Genomic DNA, 16,678 nt, shown 5'->3' with positions numbered 1-16,678 from the left:
TGAGGTTGTGGAGTTAGATTCGCTGACAATTTTGGAAAGTTCACTAAGTGTGATACAGGTAAATGTGCTCATGGTTATGTTGCAGAATCTACTGATGTCAGTTTCGACCCCACTATTAATAATACTCGCTCTGATCAAAGTTATTTTGTTCTTGAAGAACAAAGCAAGCTCTTCACATTTAACTGCTGAGGATGGAGGTGGAGCAGGGACAGTGTTTAGCAGCTGGTCAATGGTGGAGAAAAGAACTCTGGAATTTCTGGCATTTTCTGTAATAATGTTGGAGAAATATTCTCTCCTTGCTAGACGGATGGTTTTGTTATAGGTGGTTAGTGTATCTTTGTAGATATTGTAGTGGATAGTGATCTTTGTTTTCCTCCATTTTCCCTCTGCTGCACGGCATTTTCTTTTCGTTTCACTAACATTTTTATTTCTCAGCCATGGGGAGGTTCTGCTTGTGCACTTCTTTTTGGTTTTCAGTGGTGCAACAGAGTCTAACACAGATAATAGTGCATCATTGAGGTTCTCTACCATTTCATTCAGAGAGCAATCATGGTTAGTCGGCTCATATAGAGCAAATTGTTCAGAAAATGTCATCATAGCTGTATCGTCTGAATATCTTCTATGGACTAAGAATTCTTTTTTGTTTTTTGTTAGGATAATTTCCACATTAAAAAGTATATAATGATGGTCTGAGAGGGGTAGATCAGTTATTGAAATATTATTGATATTTAGTCCAGTTGTTATCACTAGATCTAGTGTGTTTCCGTGCCGGTGTGTTGGGTCTGTTATGTGTTGAGTTAGATTGAAACTGTCAAGGAGATTTAAGAGCTCAATAGTTCTTGGGTCAGCTTTTTTATTTACTTGGATATTTAAGTCTCCGTTTAAAACTACTTTGTCATATCTAGTGACACATAGTGATAATAGTTCAGAGAATTCTTGTATGAATATTGGCGAGTGCTTGGGTGGCCGATATATAATAACAAAAAGTATTGATTCGGTTTTGAGCTCTATAGCAAGATATTCATATGATGTGAATTCACCTAGCTCAGTGATTTTGAACAACAGTTTAGAGGAGAAAATAGCTGCGACTCCTCCACCTTTTTTTGATGTCCTTGAAACTTGGTGAAAGCTGTAATCAGGCGGACACGCTTCTATCAAAGTTGCTGTTGCCGTGTCTTTGTTTAGCCAGGTTTCTGTTAGACAGATGCAGTCTAAGTTGTTTTCTTTGACCAGATCATTAACTAGAAATGTTTTGTTATTTAGTGATCTAACATTTAGAAGGGCCAGTTTCATCTGTGGGGTATTAACAGATAAAACAGGGGTAGATAAATCTGTTGGAAGAATATGGATAGTTCTGTGACTTCTAACACTAGTTTCAGGTTTGTAACCATGCATTTTACCATGCCATTTTCTGTTTGTGATGATGACCGGTATGTCCAATGAAATAGCATGGTGTATGAGGGAGAGAGAGAAGACCAGACAGAGATAAGCAGAGAGAGATGTATGTGTGTGTGGGTATGTGTGTGTACTGTGTGTGTGTGTGTGTGTGTTTACCCTGTGTCCCAGTGGCTGTGCAGCAGCTCCAGCAGAGCTCTCCTCTGCTCCAGGAGGGTGGGGGCTGGCAGCTGAGCGGTGGCCAGGGACAGGAACTCCTCACTGGGGTAGTCATCCAGCACATACCCCCCCTCTGGCCCTCCAGCTCCACACGGCCCCAATGCACTCTCCACTGCCCAGGGGCTGGAGGCCTGAGAGGGAGGGAGGGAGGTAGAAAGGGAGGAATGGAGGTAGAGAGGGATAGAGGGAGAGAGGGATGGAGGTAGAGAGGGTGGTAGAAATTGAAGGAGGGATGGAGGGAGTGAGGGATGAAAGAAGGGAGGGATGGAGGGAGTGAGGGATGAAATGAGGGAGGGATGGATGGACGGACAGCAGGAGAGGATGATGATGAAACGAAAGAGCAATAACAACAGGAAATTGATAGAGGAACGGAGTTCATAGGGGACAGGGAGAGAAGAAATTGAAAGGAATTAAGTTGTGGAAACCTTGTTTGGACAGTCAGTCACCCACTGAAACAGTCAAACTCCCCTTCCCTTTATGCAGCGCAGTCTAAATAACACATCCCTAATCAATAATCTATAAGCGCGGTTCAAAACCAAATCAATCATGCCGTATGTCATCATGTGTTCTAATCCTGCTCTAAAACCAGACCCTGTCAGAACACGGCTCTCCCTCGAGTCAGAACAGCTGTTTTGTTCATCCGTTAATCGTGTATAGATTACTCTAGCCTGGGCTGAGTCATCCGAGATCAGACAGCACCTCTGATCCATAGGTCATGCCACTCGGTATCTGGTACATTCTAACCAGACCCACGGTCTCCAGGCAACCAGTAAATATTGTGAAACGGCGTATGGAAGCCTTTGATCGTTCCGTCGTCATCTCTGTCTGCAGGTGCCCAAAATATCTCAGCTGTCAGGATCACAAGTCAGAAGGAATGCTTGTCTTTAGGGTCCTAACAGCCCTGACATACCGGCTGTATGACCTGTAACACTCTGAGGGCTGTCCTGTATAGAGAGGGCTGTCCTTTATAGAGAGGCTGTCCTTTTTATAGAGAGGTTGAATTTGTTTGGGATTCGTTTCTTTGATTGGGATTCATATGATTTTGTTTTGGGGTTTGTTTGATGGTGTGAGATTTGCTTATCAGCAGGGGATTTGTTGATTCGCACGTGATCTGTTGGTTCGGTTGAAATGCGTTTTTTTCCGTGATTCATTTATTTGTATGTGATCCGTTCATTTGTATGTGATCCGTTCATTTGTATGTGATCCGTTCATTTGTATGTGATCCGTTCATTTGTATGTGATCCGTTCATTTGTATGTGATCCGTTCATTCGCATGTGATCCGTTCATTCGCATGTGATTCGTTCCCAGAGAGTTACGGAATCTGAACTCGAGTGGGCACCTTCGCCCGCTTGCTCGCACGCAAACACTCGCGCACACGCACACCCCTCACCAGTTCTTTGGCGCAGAGTGTCCGTCTCTCCTTGCGGATGATGAGGCGGTCTCGGACGCCCAGCCCGGAGAACAGGTCCCTCCAGCCCGCCACGTCCCCGTCCGTCTGCACATAGCAGGCACTCAGCAGCACCCACTCACACCCTGGGGGGGGGAGGGGAGGGAGGGGAGGAAGGGGAATACACCAACAGATAGAGAAGCCCAGGGAGAGAGAAGGTGAGAGGGGATTCGAGAGGAGAGGCGTCGTGGGAGATGAAAAGCGGGGCGAGAACGGAGAGGACGCCGAGTGGTGGCGGTCGCTCTTTATCTCACGTCGCCTTCCGCTCCCCTCTCCCACTCTCTCTCTTTCTCTCTCTCTCTAACCCTTCCTTCTCTCTCTTCATCTCCCCGTCCCTCCCTACCTCTCTCTCTCTCCCCATCTCCCTCTCTCTTCATCTCCCTCTATCTCTCTATCTGTCATCTATCTATCTATATATCTATCCATCTCCCTCTCTCTCTTTATGTCCCTCTCTCTCTCTCTCTTTCCACAGGCCGGTCAAGCGTTCTGATCCATTTTCCACACCACGTCCACTTCTCTATCCCTTACATAACACTCACACAAGCCCCCCCAGCACCCTTCCTAAACTCTCTCTCTGTCTCACACACACACACACACACACACACACACACACACACACACCTCCCTGGCATTTCATGCCTTCTTTCCCCCCGACAAAGGGATTCAATTGCACAATCAACCCACAAAGAAGGCTACTACACACTCAGGCGCACACACACACACACACACACTGTACAACAAGTTGTAATATTTCAGTAGAAGACAGGCACAATGGCAGAATGGGTTCCTAGACTATTTCCCCTAGCCCAGTGGCGTGGACACCATTCAATCACATTTTCACGTTTCCTGCAGGGGTGCTGCTGTGTGAGAGTGTATGCAGCCCTGTGTGTGTGTGTGTTACCTGGTAGGGTTTCGGGCAGGTCCATGTTGCCGTACTCTTTAGAGAAGTGGATTCTGTCCTGTCTGGGGCAGAGCAGCCCCCTGCTGGTGAGGACGGGGACTGCGGTGTCCGGGTCGGCGAACTCCTGGCTGCAGGCAGAATGCTGCTTGATGAACACCAGGTAGCTCACCACCACAGCCTCGGGCTTGGACTGCACGGGGGGGATGGGGGAAGCAGAGTGAGAGTGGAGGACATGTAGTAAGTGGAAAGGGATTTTGAACCTCGTGGAATAGACCCTTATAAGTGTACACGTGTGTGTATGTTACCCTCCAGGCGTGGCTCTTCAGGGCAGGGTAGATGTGCTGCTGCAGCAGGTGTCGGGGCTCCAGGTGATGGACCCCCAGCCTCTTGAGCAGCTCTCGTACCTGCTGTCGCTCCAGGGGCTCCACACAGCTCAGCAGGCCGGGCTGCACCACACTCACATCCCCGTGCAGCACACCCAAATACCCTGGGGGGAGAGGGGGAGGGAGAGAGACACAGAGAGAGAGAGTCAGAGAGAGGAGGGGAATGTCAGGTCAGGTTCAGGGCAGGTCAACACCAGTGGCCCACTTCCTGGGATCTGTCTGAGTGTGTGTGTTTGTGTGTGTGTGACTGAGAATGTGTGTTTGCGTGTATGTATGTGTGTATGCGTGAGACTGTGTGTTTGTGTGTGTGAGCCAGAGTATGTGTGTCCTACAAACCAATGTACCTCTAATATATTTATGAGAACACAGCCTTTAGCACAGGCCCTGTCTGAAGCCATCACACACCTCAACTTTCTCCTGACTACACTGATTCATAAAACACACCGTTTCATCCCATTACCCGGCCGTCTGGTCTCTCTGAGCAGATAGGCTCTCTCTTCCCCTTACAGTTTTTAAATGTTGCAGCAGGGGCGATTCTAGGATCAGACCTTTAGGGGGCCTCAGCCCCCAAATGAGAATGTGACATGGATACAGTGCCTTGCAAAAGTGTTAAACCCCCTTGCTAATAAATCACTAATTTCACTGGATAACAATTAATACATGTATTTATTATTATGCAAAGTAATAAATGAATTAAAAAACTAAGAAAGTCCCTTTCTTAATGAACTACCAGCATCAAATGAAGTAATAATGATGTGCCAACAATAAAAAAAAACATTGTTTTAACACGTTAGAGCACTAAAACATATTTAAGATGATAATAATTCATTGTTTTAATTGTTTTATTATTATTGTTTTTAGGGGTGCTGAGATGAAATTTAGGTGTGCTTGAGCACCCCTAAAAAGAGTCTAAAGTCACCACTACGTTACAGGCTGAAACGCTCAGAGGAGAGGAGAGGAAGAGAGAAACATAGATAGAAGAGTGAGAGATGGAGACCGAAAGACGGAGAGAAAAGAGGAAAAGAGAGAGGGAGAGATGAACAGAAAGGGTGAGTGAAAGAGAGAGGTGAATGATAGAGCGACAAACAGAAAGGGTGAGAGAGAGAGAGAGAGAGAGAGAGAGAGAGAGAGAGAGAGAGAGAGAGAGAGAGAGAGAGAGAGAGAGAGAGAGAGAGAGAGAGATCAGGCAGTGGAGGTCAGAGGGGGTGATGCAGAACTGATGGAACATAGAAAACACTCAAACAAGAGCCAAACCAGTTTATTCTCCATGAATACTGCAGAGCTGTCCTGTGAGTGCGAGTGTGTGCTCACATACCCAAGTGTGCGTGTGGTTGTGTGTGTGACTAACTCTGATAGATGCTTACATCAGAGCTTGAAAATCTATTATTCATGGTTCCCGGCTTTGGGTGCTTTTTGTGTGTGTGATGACGCAAAACACCTCTGCTGTTCCCAACCTCTGTATCTGTGTGTCTATACTTAGACCGAGACCAAGCATGGAGGGGAAAATAGTCATACTCTCTTACTTTAGCACACGTTTGTGTGGGTGATGGTGTGTGGTTGTGTGTGTGAGAGAGATTGTTATACCCGTTATTTAGAACTCGGTGGTAAAGAGATCCTGTTATCTTATACCTAGTGAAACTACACCAAACAGGAACGAACAAGGAGTTCTAGAAGGTTCTTCTGGCGTGGTTGCGGAAGGTGCAACCTAAGTCCTACAAGTCCAGTTCTAGAAGGTTCTGGAGTCCTAAAAGGTGTAGTTCTAGAAGGTTCTGAGTCATTAACGTCCAGATCTAGAAGGTTCTACCTGTTTGAGTATTGGAGGTCTTCTTGCTGGTCTTGTCATCCATGGGGAAGAAGACCCTCTCCCTGCCCAGCGCCACCACGCGTCCGTCCGCCAGGGGGATTATGGGTAGCTCTCGGAGGGCCTGCAGTATGGCTTCAGCATCTCCATAGCCCTGCTGCAGCGCCCGGAAGTTACACACCAGCAGCCTGGCCAGAGCACGCAGCCCCTGGGCTGGAACACAAGCATGGGTACTGTTAACCCAACAAGAACACACTATCTCTTGCACACACACAAACACACACACACACCTGAGTTAATCCCTTCTCCCTGCACCAGCTCCTTGACCATAGCTGTGGTAACCGTGGTAACGTCGGAGCCCCTCAGGTGTCGGACCCCCAGGTGTGTGAGGAGGGAGAGGGGCGGGGATGGCTGCAGCCCAGGGTGAAGGTAGGCCAGGGACAGGTGCCTGTCAAGCTCCTCTCCACCAATCACGTCGCGGATCACTGCGTCCTGACACACGGCCACCTGGGATGGGAGCTTGTACTCCACAACTCCATCTGACAGAGAGAGAGAGAGATGAGAAACGAGAGAGTAGAATGGAGAGAATATACAGAAGGGGAAAGTCTCTAGAGAGAAAGAAGAATGAAGGGGTATCTATAGAGAGAGAACAATGGAGAGAATATACAGGTCTCTAGAGACAGAGAGAATATGAGAGAATGGAGAGAATATACAAAAGACAGAAGGCTCTACAGAGAAAAAGACAGACAGATTACCTTTCCTGAGGGTGGGTAGGAAGGCTTTGCCCTTGAGCAGCTGTATAATCTGCCCGGCGACAGGTTTGAAGAAGTCCAGCACCTCGTCAGGAAGAGGCACGAACTGCAGGAAGTGACATAGCCCACTCAGCCCACTGAACTCTGGGTGATCCTGCCAAGGAGAGAGAGGACGGAGAGGGAGAAAGAAAGAAAGAAAGAAGAGGAGGTTAGAAATCCACCATGATCATTTGTCTGTCTCTCTATGCAGGTATTTCTCTGTCTTGGTCTCTCTAGCCCCCCTCCCTCTCTCTCCCTGCTTCTCACGGTGAAGACCCCCAGGGCGTGCAGCAGCAGCTGGGGGATCTCGGAGCGGAGCCACTGGTTCCAGGAGCTGTCCCTGTCCACGTCCTCCCTGGACGAGGGGATGTCAAAGTCCCCTGGGGGGGAGAGGAGGGAGGGAGGAAGAAAACGATAGGAGCGGGGTGTAGAAAGAGTCAGTCCGAAATTTGTGTTTATACATATACGGTATACATATATATGCATACCGTCATTTGTGTGTGTGTGTATATGTGCATGTATATGTGTGTGTGTATATGTGTGTGTACCTTGGATGATGAAGCGGAAGCCGAAGCTGCGGAGAGGCAGGAAGGCGAACACGGGCTGCTTCTGGGGCAGGGCTGTGATGTCACTTCCTGTGTCATCCCGCTTCAGTTGGAAGGCCAGGGCGAGCTCTGTGGACTCCACAGCCTCCCTGACCTGAGAGAGACACCAACACAACACACACAGATCACACACTCTTCACACAAACACTACACACATCACAAACATCACACACGCATGACACTAGAGCCCAACCGATATAGGATTTTTAAGGCCGATATACCAATACAAATATTTGGTGATTAAGAAATCCAATATTCCGATATATCGGCCGATATATATAAAAACAAACAAACAAAAAAATATATCCATAAACGCGTAACAAAACATAAACAGATTTCTCTCACACTCTGCCCGACTCTGACTGGATCAGCTGGTTGTAGGGTTTGTGGCGTTCAAAACACGAGTGTTGCCAACAGGGACATTGTAGAGTGCCCTCTGGTGGACAAACTATGCAATGCCAACACTCATAACATGGATGAAGGGTGTTTTGTCCGTTTTTCTTTATTTTTCTTTATTTATCTTCCTTTATCGGCCATTATGGAGCCTTGATTTTGTACTTTGTTTGTTTGTTTGTTTGTATGGTGAAGGTATAACAAAAAAAATTGTAGTTCCGATAGTTTGGAAAATGCCTAATATCGGCCGATAATATCGGCCCGCCGATAAATTGGTCGGGCTCTAAATGACACACATCACCAACAATACTCTGATATCAGTGGTCCAGTTCAGAAACCTTGGCATCAGAACGACTCCCTCTCTCCCTCCTTTTTTTCTTCCTTTCTTCCTCCCCTCCCTCCCTCCTCCACAGAACGGACAAAACCTAGACCTCGTAATAAAGTGGCCTACTCCTCTCGGAGTCAATCAATCGCATTCGGAACCCGAACCCATCAAACCGACATTCCATCCAGTTGGTGGTAGCAGGGGAACAAGGCAGGCCTTCGTCTCCATCTGTGCCAGCAGAGCTGCAGTGACAGAGAGCAGGAGATGGGAGATGTTTCGTCTCCCAGACGCCAGACCCAGCTGGCGGGCCATTCAAATCAGGGAGAGGTCTTTGAGGAAGCGTCTGATAACTGAGTCTCTCCCCCCTCTCTCTGATTCCTCTCTAGTGTTACGCAACTGCACTGCAGGCTGCTGGCAGGCTGCTCCCCTGGGTAGGGGGGGGGGGCGAGAGGGAAAAGAGAGATGGAGGAGAAATAGGACAGGGGGAGGGAGAGGGCGAGAGAGAGCGAGCGAGAGAAAGCCTTGGCAAGGCGGTTTAATCAGACAGCTCGAGTCACCTGTCTGTTAGTGAGTGTGTGTGTGTGTGTGAGAAAGGGAAGTTTCTTTAAGCCAAAGCTATTAATTCCCACCTTGCTAATGAGTGAGCTGACAAAGCAACAAGCTGGTAGGAAAGCGAAGGAGAACTGAGAGAGAGAGAGAGAGAGAGAGAGAGAGAGAGAGAGAGGGAGGGAGAGGGGGAGGAGAGAGAGAGAGAGAGAGAGAGACGGTGGCGCTTGGGTGCGCAGACTAGACAGAGGAAGTCTTGCGTAACACAAACACACTTGTAGCACTGGAGGTGAGGAGACTTGCTCTGTCTGTCAGGCTGAACACCAGACTAGGAGACTGGCAAGGAGAGGAGAGGGGGGAGAGCTGAGAGCTGTGTGGGTCTGCTACCTTTGTGGGATGGAGCGTGCGTTTCACCACCAGCCAGCGCTCCGTACCGTCCGAGTGTTCCACCTCTAGAATGTTGTGGCTCAGGTCTCTGCGAGTCATGGTCACCACTCGCTTCTCACTCTGAACAAGGAGAGAGCGACGGAGAGAGAGAGAACAGGAAAGAGGAAAACAGGGAGAGAGAGAGAGAGGAGCGTAAATGGTTATGAAGGTCCTTAGAGGTAAACAGCACATGGGACTGTGCGCGTTCACGCGTGTGTGTGCGCGCGTCCGCACACGGGGGTTTCCTACCGGGTTGAGGATGATGATGGAGCGCAGGCGGTGCAGGAAGAGCAGCAGGGAGGGGTGGATGTCGTGGAACAGCGTCCTGGTCTGCTGGTTCTCTGGACGCAGGGGCAGTAAGATCTTAGTGGTCCAGCTGAGGACGACACACACACACACACACGTTCTGTGACCCTGGAAAGCATGTTAAACGTGTTGGAGGAACCTTCTGGAGATACAGAAGATATTCTAGTTTATTATGATTACACTTGAAGCACCCCCCCCCCCCCTAGTTCACCTGTGCTGTGCCAGGGAGCCTGCCAGGTGTGTATCCAAGGGCGACTGGTCCTCCACCCACTGGGGCAGGATGTATCCCATGGGGCCGCTGGTCTTGTCGAAGCGCAGGTGGAACCCGTTGGAGTGGATCTCGGGCCTGTCCGACACCTTGAACACAGACTTGAAGCCGATGCCCTTCTGGCCTGGGAGGAGAGAACCAGGATCAGCGTGTCAACGTGCACTCTTAGTGTTGACAGAAGCCAGGAGAGCAAGGAGGTTACCAATGTACTCGTAACACACACACAGAGAGAGCAGGTTACCAATGTACTTGTAAAACACACACACACACAGAGCAGGTTACCGATGTACTTGTAACACACACACACAGAGCAGGTTACCGATGTACTCGTAACACACACACACACACAGCAGGTTACCGATGTATCCGTGTTTGTGTTTGCCCTTGGTGCTGCGGCCCACGTCGCAGATGGCCCGGACGTTCTTCTCCTGGAAGCCCGTCTCGTTGTTGAGCACCGTGATGCAGGCCCGGTCCACCAGGAAGGCCAGGGCCGCCACAGCGCCCCCCTGAGGCTGGTAGCTGTTATCATCAGCGTTCTGGGGCAGGGGAAACAGGTGGAGCCCACAGCATTACACGCACGCAGTAATAGTCTGTTCACATCGGGGTGCACCATCATAGCGACGTTGATGGATGACTTGCGGATACAGGGACAGGAAGAGAGAGAGAGAGAAGGGGGGAGGGATGAGAAATAGAGACAGATTGATGGAGAAGGATGGTAATAGAAAGTGATGGAAGTAAAGAGGAAGGTGACATGGAGAGCGAGGGAGATGGAGAGAGAAGAGCGAGAGAGACGAGAGGGAGAAGAGAGGGAGAGAGAAGGGAGATAAACGGAGAGACACATAACAGAAAGAGATCGACAGAGTGAGAGCCAGCGAGATGAATAGAGAGACAGAGAGAGAGAGACATTCGAGTGAAGCCACCTGGATGAGCTCCAGAACAAAGTGTGTGTCCTTGCTGTACAGCTCGGTGGACAGCCTGTCCAGGCTGCGGCCTAGCCTCTCCTGGTGCACCCTCATCAGCCTCTGGCCCTCCGCGTTCAGCTCCACCCCAATGCCAAACTCACTCTTCCTGTGTGACAGGAAACCGGCACAGCAAACAGGAAGACAGCCACATTTGTGACACTAATCAGCATCTTTACAGCCTAAACTCACTGCCTGTTCTCTATTTTCAGTATTGTTTAAAACGTAAAAACTGGACAGGATGTTAAGCGTCTGTTGTTAGAGCAAGCGTAGGTTTTTATAACTGTGGGGGAAAACAAGCCAGCAGCTTAACTAGAGAGGAAGACAAACCTGATGTCATCAATAATGGCCTTCTGGTAGTTAACTGTATCCGTGTCTGATTGGCTACTGGATCCTTCGGCCCCTTCATTCTCAGCCAATGGCGCCTCTGCGTCCGGTGTGCGTTCCTCCGTGTCTCCAGGAGTGTGCTCAGCGTCATGCGCGTGGCCGTTAGGCACCGAGGTGAGCTCGTACAGCTCTTCCTCTTCGGCTGAGAGATCCCAGGGAGGAGTAAAGAAAGACAAACTCAATGAGTGTCAAACTGAAGATGGGGATTTACACCCCTTGACAGAACTTCATTTCCCATGGTGCTCTGGTACACTCCCTCACCTTCATCCCGGTTCCGTTCGGGGTGGGAGGAGTTAGCACTGTAGTCCACTGGAGCCTCTGGGACGACCTCTTCCTCTCTGGTATCTGGAGGTGTCGGACTAAAGCTCCCAGAGTGCACTGGGGTTCCCTAGGAAGACCAGTGGCCGTCACCCAGGGCAATTGACAGTCAGGCCTTTTGTAAACATGACAGGACCGTTGCTTTAAAACAGAATAAAGCACCAGGTCCACTCACCTCTCGAGGGTCCTCTGTTACTGTGTCCGGGCGGGACGGGCTATGGGGAGCGGTGAGCTTGTCCTGGTAGTCTCTCGCCCACTCCGTGATGCCCAGGACGATGCCCAGATGATGCAGGCGGTTGAGGCAGCGTGGATCGGACCGGGCCGAACGCAGCAGGATGCTTTTGGAATTGGCCTGGCCCAGAACCCGAGACAGAGGCTCCAGGAACACCTGGGGAGAGACCCGCACGACTGGCTTATGATTTTATTTTTGGGGGGGTGGGAGGGATATTTTGTCATTTTTTATTGGAGTTTTAAGTGAAGTGTGACGGGACAGGCAGGGAAAGACAGGCAGCAAAAGGCTATGGTCGGATACAAAAAAAATATATATATATATACCAATTGAAAGACTTCATTTACAACTTAATGAACAGATCCATGTTTTGGTGTGGTTCTAGCGCGGTACCTGGTGCAACAGGGCTTGGCAGGTTCTGGTGGGGATACGGAGAAGACAGTCCAGCAGGAAGCGGGTCACGGTACCGAAGCAGGCGTCATCCTCCTCAGACAGGCTCACGTCTGTGGGTCACAATCACACCCAGTCTACTGGTCAGTAACGACACGGGTACAAGAGGGTCTGACACAGGTTAGCAGCATTAGCATGTCCTTTAGCAACATAGGTTAGCAGCGTTAGCATTTCCTTTGCAAAATGCATTAGAAGCATTAGCATTAAGCAATAAGCATTTATAGTTGGAGAATGTGATTCTGGTTCAGGCTATTTCCTGCGTATCATCCTCTCTCTCCCCCTAACCTTTCTGTCTGCCTCTAACTGTCACCATCCAACAAAGCAGAAAATATCAAATCAGATCAAATCAACATTTAGTTGTATCGCCATTTTTACACGCAAGCATGTCACAGAGGGCTTCACATACGCCCATAGAACTGCCCCTCAACCAACTTAAACCCTCAGGGAAGACAAGGAAAAACTCCCAGAAAAACTCACTAAAGGAGAAAAACATGTAAGAAACCTTGGGAGGAGAAAATATGGCTTTTTAAAATGTTTATATATATAATATTTTGAAACGTGTGACCCAGAATCCTTTTTGTACTCTCTGACACACACACACACGGTCTTACCGACTCGTGCCACAGCCGCAGCGAGAGAGCTCTCCATGTGATTGGCCAGGAGAGCTGTGGGGGCGTTCGCAATCCCATCAGCCACCACCATGGACACCAGGTGTCCAGCTGTGCCCACGGGGTCAAGGGTCATGGCGGCCTGGGAGAAGAATTTGTCCCCCGTAGAGGTCGTGACCCTGAGCAGTGAGCCTGGGGTCACCTCCAGGGCTGCCAGGTCTGTGTTCGCTACAGAGACACAAACACAACAGGCGTCACCTTCAGAAAAGCGCTCGGACAAATTCCTGTTATCTCGCTGTCTCCTACATCCGGTTATCCTCAAACAGCCGTGCATATTCAGTAATATGTTCATTTTACATCAAGGGAAACAGTAAATATCTCATTGTATGTCAACTGTAAACCTTTACATACATTATGAATGAAATGAATCATTCAAAATGTTGAAAAACCCTGAACGATCATTCAAAATGGCCATTCTGTGGCGAACCCAAATCCCTGGCTACCTGCGTGCTTGTCGATGAAGTCGCTGAGTGGGCCGTGGAGAGGCCGGAAGACCAGCTCCCAGAGGCTCCACTGGCCCAGATCCTCCAGCAGGGGGCAGCTCAGCAGGCTGGCCAGGGCCTGGGCCTGGGCCACCTCCCCCAGACGACCCACCACCTCCTCTCCCCTGAGTGGTAGAGAGAGAGAGAGAGAGAGAGAGAGAGAGAGAGAGAGAGAGAGAGAGAGAGAGAGAGAGAGAGAGAGAGAGAGAGAGGGAGAAACGACGAGAGAAAAATACATATGACTAGGCTACTGTATGACCTATATGTCAATTGTCACTTTTTATCCTTTTTAGAATTTTGATAACATTTTACAAATGATTGGATGACGCAGCTAAATGTTCTCGCAAAAAAGTTAAATAAATAAATGACAAAAATAACAACAAAAAAAGGGACCTAAATTTCACTCATCCATGAGGGAAGGCTGGAGTGTGGAGAGGGGAGTACCCTCCCAGGGTTGTCTGCAGGTGGAGGAGGGGGCTCACCTGGGCTCGTTGGAGAACAGGGCCGCCTGGTAGCAGACCAGGCTGAGGCCTCCAGCCTTGCCCAGACCCTGCTGGCGCTGGAACAGACCCACCAGGGAGAGCAGCGAGCCCAGCCCCAGATCACCACTGTCCTGGACCCCATAGTGAGCCCTCAGGGCACTCTCAATGTGGGAGAGCTGGGAGACAAGGGCACAAGAGATGGATCGTCATATGTGTCATGGGAGTCAGGTGGCTGAGCGGTTAGGGAAGCGGGCTAGTAATCTGAAGGTTTCCAGTTCGATTCCCGGCCGTGCAAAAATGACGTTGTTTCCTTGGGTAAGGCACTTCACCCTACTTGCCTCGGGGGGAATGTCCCTGTACTTACTGTAAGTCGCTCTGGATAAGAGCGTCTGCTAAATGACTAAATGTAATGTAAATGTGTGTGTGTGTGGGTGGTGGGTGTTTTTTCCAAGTGTGCGCATAAGTGAGTGAAAGAATGTATTGTGAGTGTGTCTGAATAAGCGTGGGTGTGTTTTGTCCAGAATGTGTGTGTGTGTGTCTTACCCCGTCTGGGTGGGTGACAGTGGTGACAGTGCTGCACTGTCTGATGAACTCAAACACGTCCTGTCTGCTGGGTCTGAAGCCACAGCCCTGATCACTGCCGCTGCCCAGGCTCACAGCGCCCCCTACCGTCTCCTGCAGCACCTGCACACACACAAAACGTATGAACACACAGTTCCATGCAAAATATACATGTCGAAAAAAAACACACACGCACACTCTACAACCAAACCCCCCCCCCCCCTCCTCCCCCCCCAGCAGTAACACAGCTGTCCCCGCCCCTGTTGCAGCGAGCGCCCCACCTGGATCTGCTTGACCAGGAACTCCAGGAAGGTGCCCTGCTGCAGCCAGGAGAAGTGGGCGACCTGGAAGTGCGCGGTGAGCTTGGTCTCCAGGGAGGCCAGCTGGGCCAGGGTGAGGCTGGAGGTCTGGCAGGAGAGACCGTCTCGGAGGAGCTGTTTCACCTTGGCTGGACGACAACACCACGGGGTCAGAGAAAATGTGACTGCAGGTCAAGAGGTTGCAGGTTCAAATCCCGCCCCCCATGCACTATTTGGATAAGAACACCTGATTTTATTTATCTAACTATCCCACTTGACACGAATACTACCTAATCTGAGGAAAATCATTTCAAACACGGTGGCACTGGTCATACTGTCACTATGGTTGAGTGACAATAAAAGGATTTGACTCCAAATGTCCGTCAGCGGTAGAGCTGGCGTCGGTGTTTCCAGGTGGGATGTTGTGATGTGGAGTACCTTCGCTGGGAGGAGGGCCGCTGGGCGTGTCCCTGCTCTGCGCGTCTTCCGCCTTCCGCATGGGGGCGGGGTCAGCTCTGGGCGCCAGGCCTGGGGGCGTGGCCAGCGAAGCCCCGCAGATGGCCAGCTGGAACAACGCTGGCGCCACCGGGTCACGTGACATCTCAGCCAGGAACTTCAGGATGTGCTATGCAGGAAGAGGTAATAGTCGTATAATATCTAGTATGGCATTCATATATAATAAAGTATTCATAGTATAATAGTATTCTTTGTGCATTCCAAAAACGCTAGCTCCAAAATAAAAATGACAACAATAAAGAAACAAAACGTTTTCTGAATGTCAGTTAGGAATAGGGATGCACTGAATCCAGGATTTGGTTTCGGACGAATATTGGGCTTTTTGACGGGATTCGGTTTCGGCCGAACCTTCAAATTTGTTTCCACCGAACCGAACCCTACGCGCTACACTGGTCGACGTAATGACGCCGCCGTTGATTACGGGAAAGTGTTTACGTAGGTGGACCGTTCAATGCAGTAGGCTGAGAGAAAGTGAAGATGGACCTCGTGAGCAGAAAAAGTGTTGTTTGGCAGTACTTTCAGTCAAAAGAAGGCGATTCAAGTCGAGTTACATGTTCAATTTGCAATGCCGATTTGTCTCGTGGTGGCAAGGACCCTAAACAATACACAACATCTCTGTTGTTAAAACATTTGTGTATGAAACATCCAAAAAAAAGTCAAGAAATCTAAAAGGCTAATATTTTGGATATTGAGATAGGCATATGGTAATTGTCAAAATAGTTTTTCCCACTTGTCTTCCTGGCATAATGTTGCCTACTCTCTTTTTTACAGTTACATTTATATTTACATTTATTCATTTAGCAGACGCTGTTATCCAAAGCAACTTCCAAGAGAGAGCTTTACACAGTGCATAGGTCACTGATCATAACAACAAGATAGCCACAAAACATTGCGAGTAGCCAAAACATGAAGCACACATTGTGAACAACCAAAGTAAGTGCCAAAGGGAAGAACCATAAGAGCATGTAGTTAAACAAGTTACAATTAAACAACATGAACTGCTATAAGTGCAAGTGTACCTGTGGAAAAAACAAGCAACAATAATAAAAACAATATATCACAGCAAGTACAAAAATTGTAAATCAGTTACCACTAACCACAAGAGCAACAAGTCTCTAAGCAAGAGTCATTGTGATCCTTGAGGAAACTAACATCGGGTCAAGCGAACCATTCCTAAGTACAGTTAAAATAAAATAAAAATGAAAAATACACTGCTGTGGAAGTTGTTTACTTCATTAATGTGTTTACTGTGTTAATGGACTGAGGATGGGAGGAGGATTCGGTTTCGGATTCGGCAGAATCTTAACCAGTGGATTCGGTATTTGTCCGAAACCCCAAAAATCTGGATTCGGTGCATCCCTAGTTAGGAATCTTTCTGGAAGGAGGAACCAGAACGGATCGGTGCCCAGTCAGATGAGCTGCTCCTGACTGTCTGCAGGTGGAAACAGGCCCCACCATGGCGACAGGGTCTATGGTGAATGTCCATGGCGACAGGGTCCATGGCAACGGGGTATCTCCGC

The 16,678-nt window shown here is 49.0% G+C and overlaps 1 protein-coding gene across 1 annotated transcript in view; it reads right to left on the bottom strand.

Annotated features, from left to right (window-relative positions):
• Nucleotides 1-16,678, bottom strand: part of wu:fj29h11 (uncharacterized) — a 35,531-nt gene that overhangs the window by 11,481 nt on the left and 7,372 nt on the right. Inside the window, exons 9-32 of the mRNA XM_062475350.1 lie at nt 15,081-15,267; nt 14,625-14,791; nt 14,326-14,466; nt 13,783-13,958; nt 13,262-13,425; nt 12,762-12,986; nt 12,094-12,203; nt 11,647-11,859; nt 11,415-11,541; nt 11,097-11,295; nt 10,728-10,875; nt 10,166-10,343; nt 9,751-9,931; nt 9,483-9,609; nt 9,195-9,314; nt 7,487-7,637; nt 7,206-7,318; nt 6,903-7,053; nt 6,438-6,686; nt 6,151-6,360; nt 4,269-4,450; nt 3,964-4,153; nt 3,006-3,148; nt 1,555-1,745 (exon numbers count right to left, since the gene is read on the bottom strand). Coding sequence (XP_062331334.1) covers nt 1,555-1,745; nt 3,006-3,148; nt 3,964-4,153; nt 4,269-4,450; nt 6,151-6,360; nt 6,438-6,686; nt 6,903-7,053; nt 7,206-7,318; nt 7,487-7,637; nt 9,195-9,314; nt 9,483-9,609; nt 9,751-9,931; nt 10,166-10,343; nt 10,728-10,875; nt 11,097-11,295; nt 11,415-11,541; nt 11,647-11,859; nt 12,094-12,203; nt 12,762-12,986; nt 13,262-13,425; nt 13,783-13,958; nt 14,326-14,466; nt 14,625-14,791; nt 15,081-15,267 — 4,043 coding nt within the window. The remainder of the gene's footprint in view (nt 1-1,554; nt 1,746-3,005; nt 3,149-3,963; nt 4,154-4,268; nt 4,451-6,150; nt 6,361-6,437; nt 6,687-6,902; nt 7,054-7,205; nt 7,319-7,486; nt 7,638-9,194; nt 9,315-9,482; nt 9,610-9,750; nt 9,932-10,165; nt 10,344-10,727; nt 10,876-11,096; nt 11,296-11,414; nt 11,542-11,646; nt 11,860-12,093; nt 12,204-12,761; nt 12,987-13,261; nt 13,426-13,782; nt 13,959-14,325; nt 14,467-14,624; nt 14,792-15,080; nt 15,268-16,678) is intronic.

This window comes from Osmerus eperlanus, chromosome 12 (assembly GCF_963692335.1).
Source record: "Osmerus eperlanus chromosome 12, fOsmEpe2.1, whole genome shotgun sequence".
Taxonomy (NCBI): Eukaryota; Metazoa; Chordata; class Actinopteri; order Osmeriformes; family Osmeridae; genus Osmerus; species Osmerus eperlanus.
The sequence above is the reverse complement of the archived record's forward strand: the minus strand, read 5'-3'. Positions and strand labels throughout refer to the sequence as shown.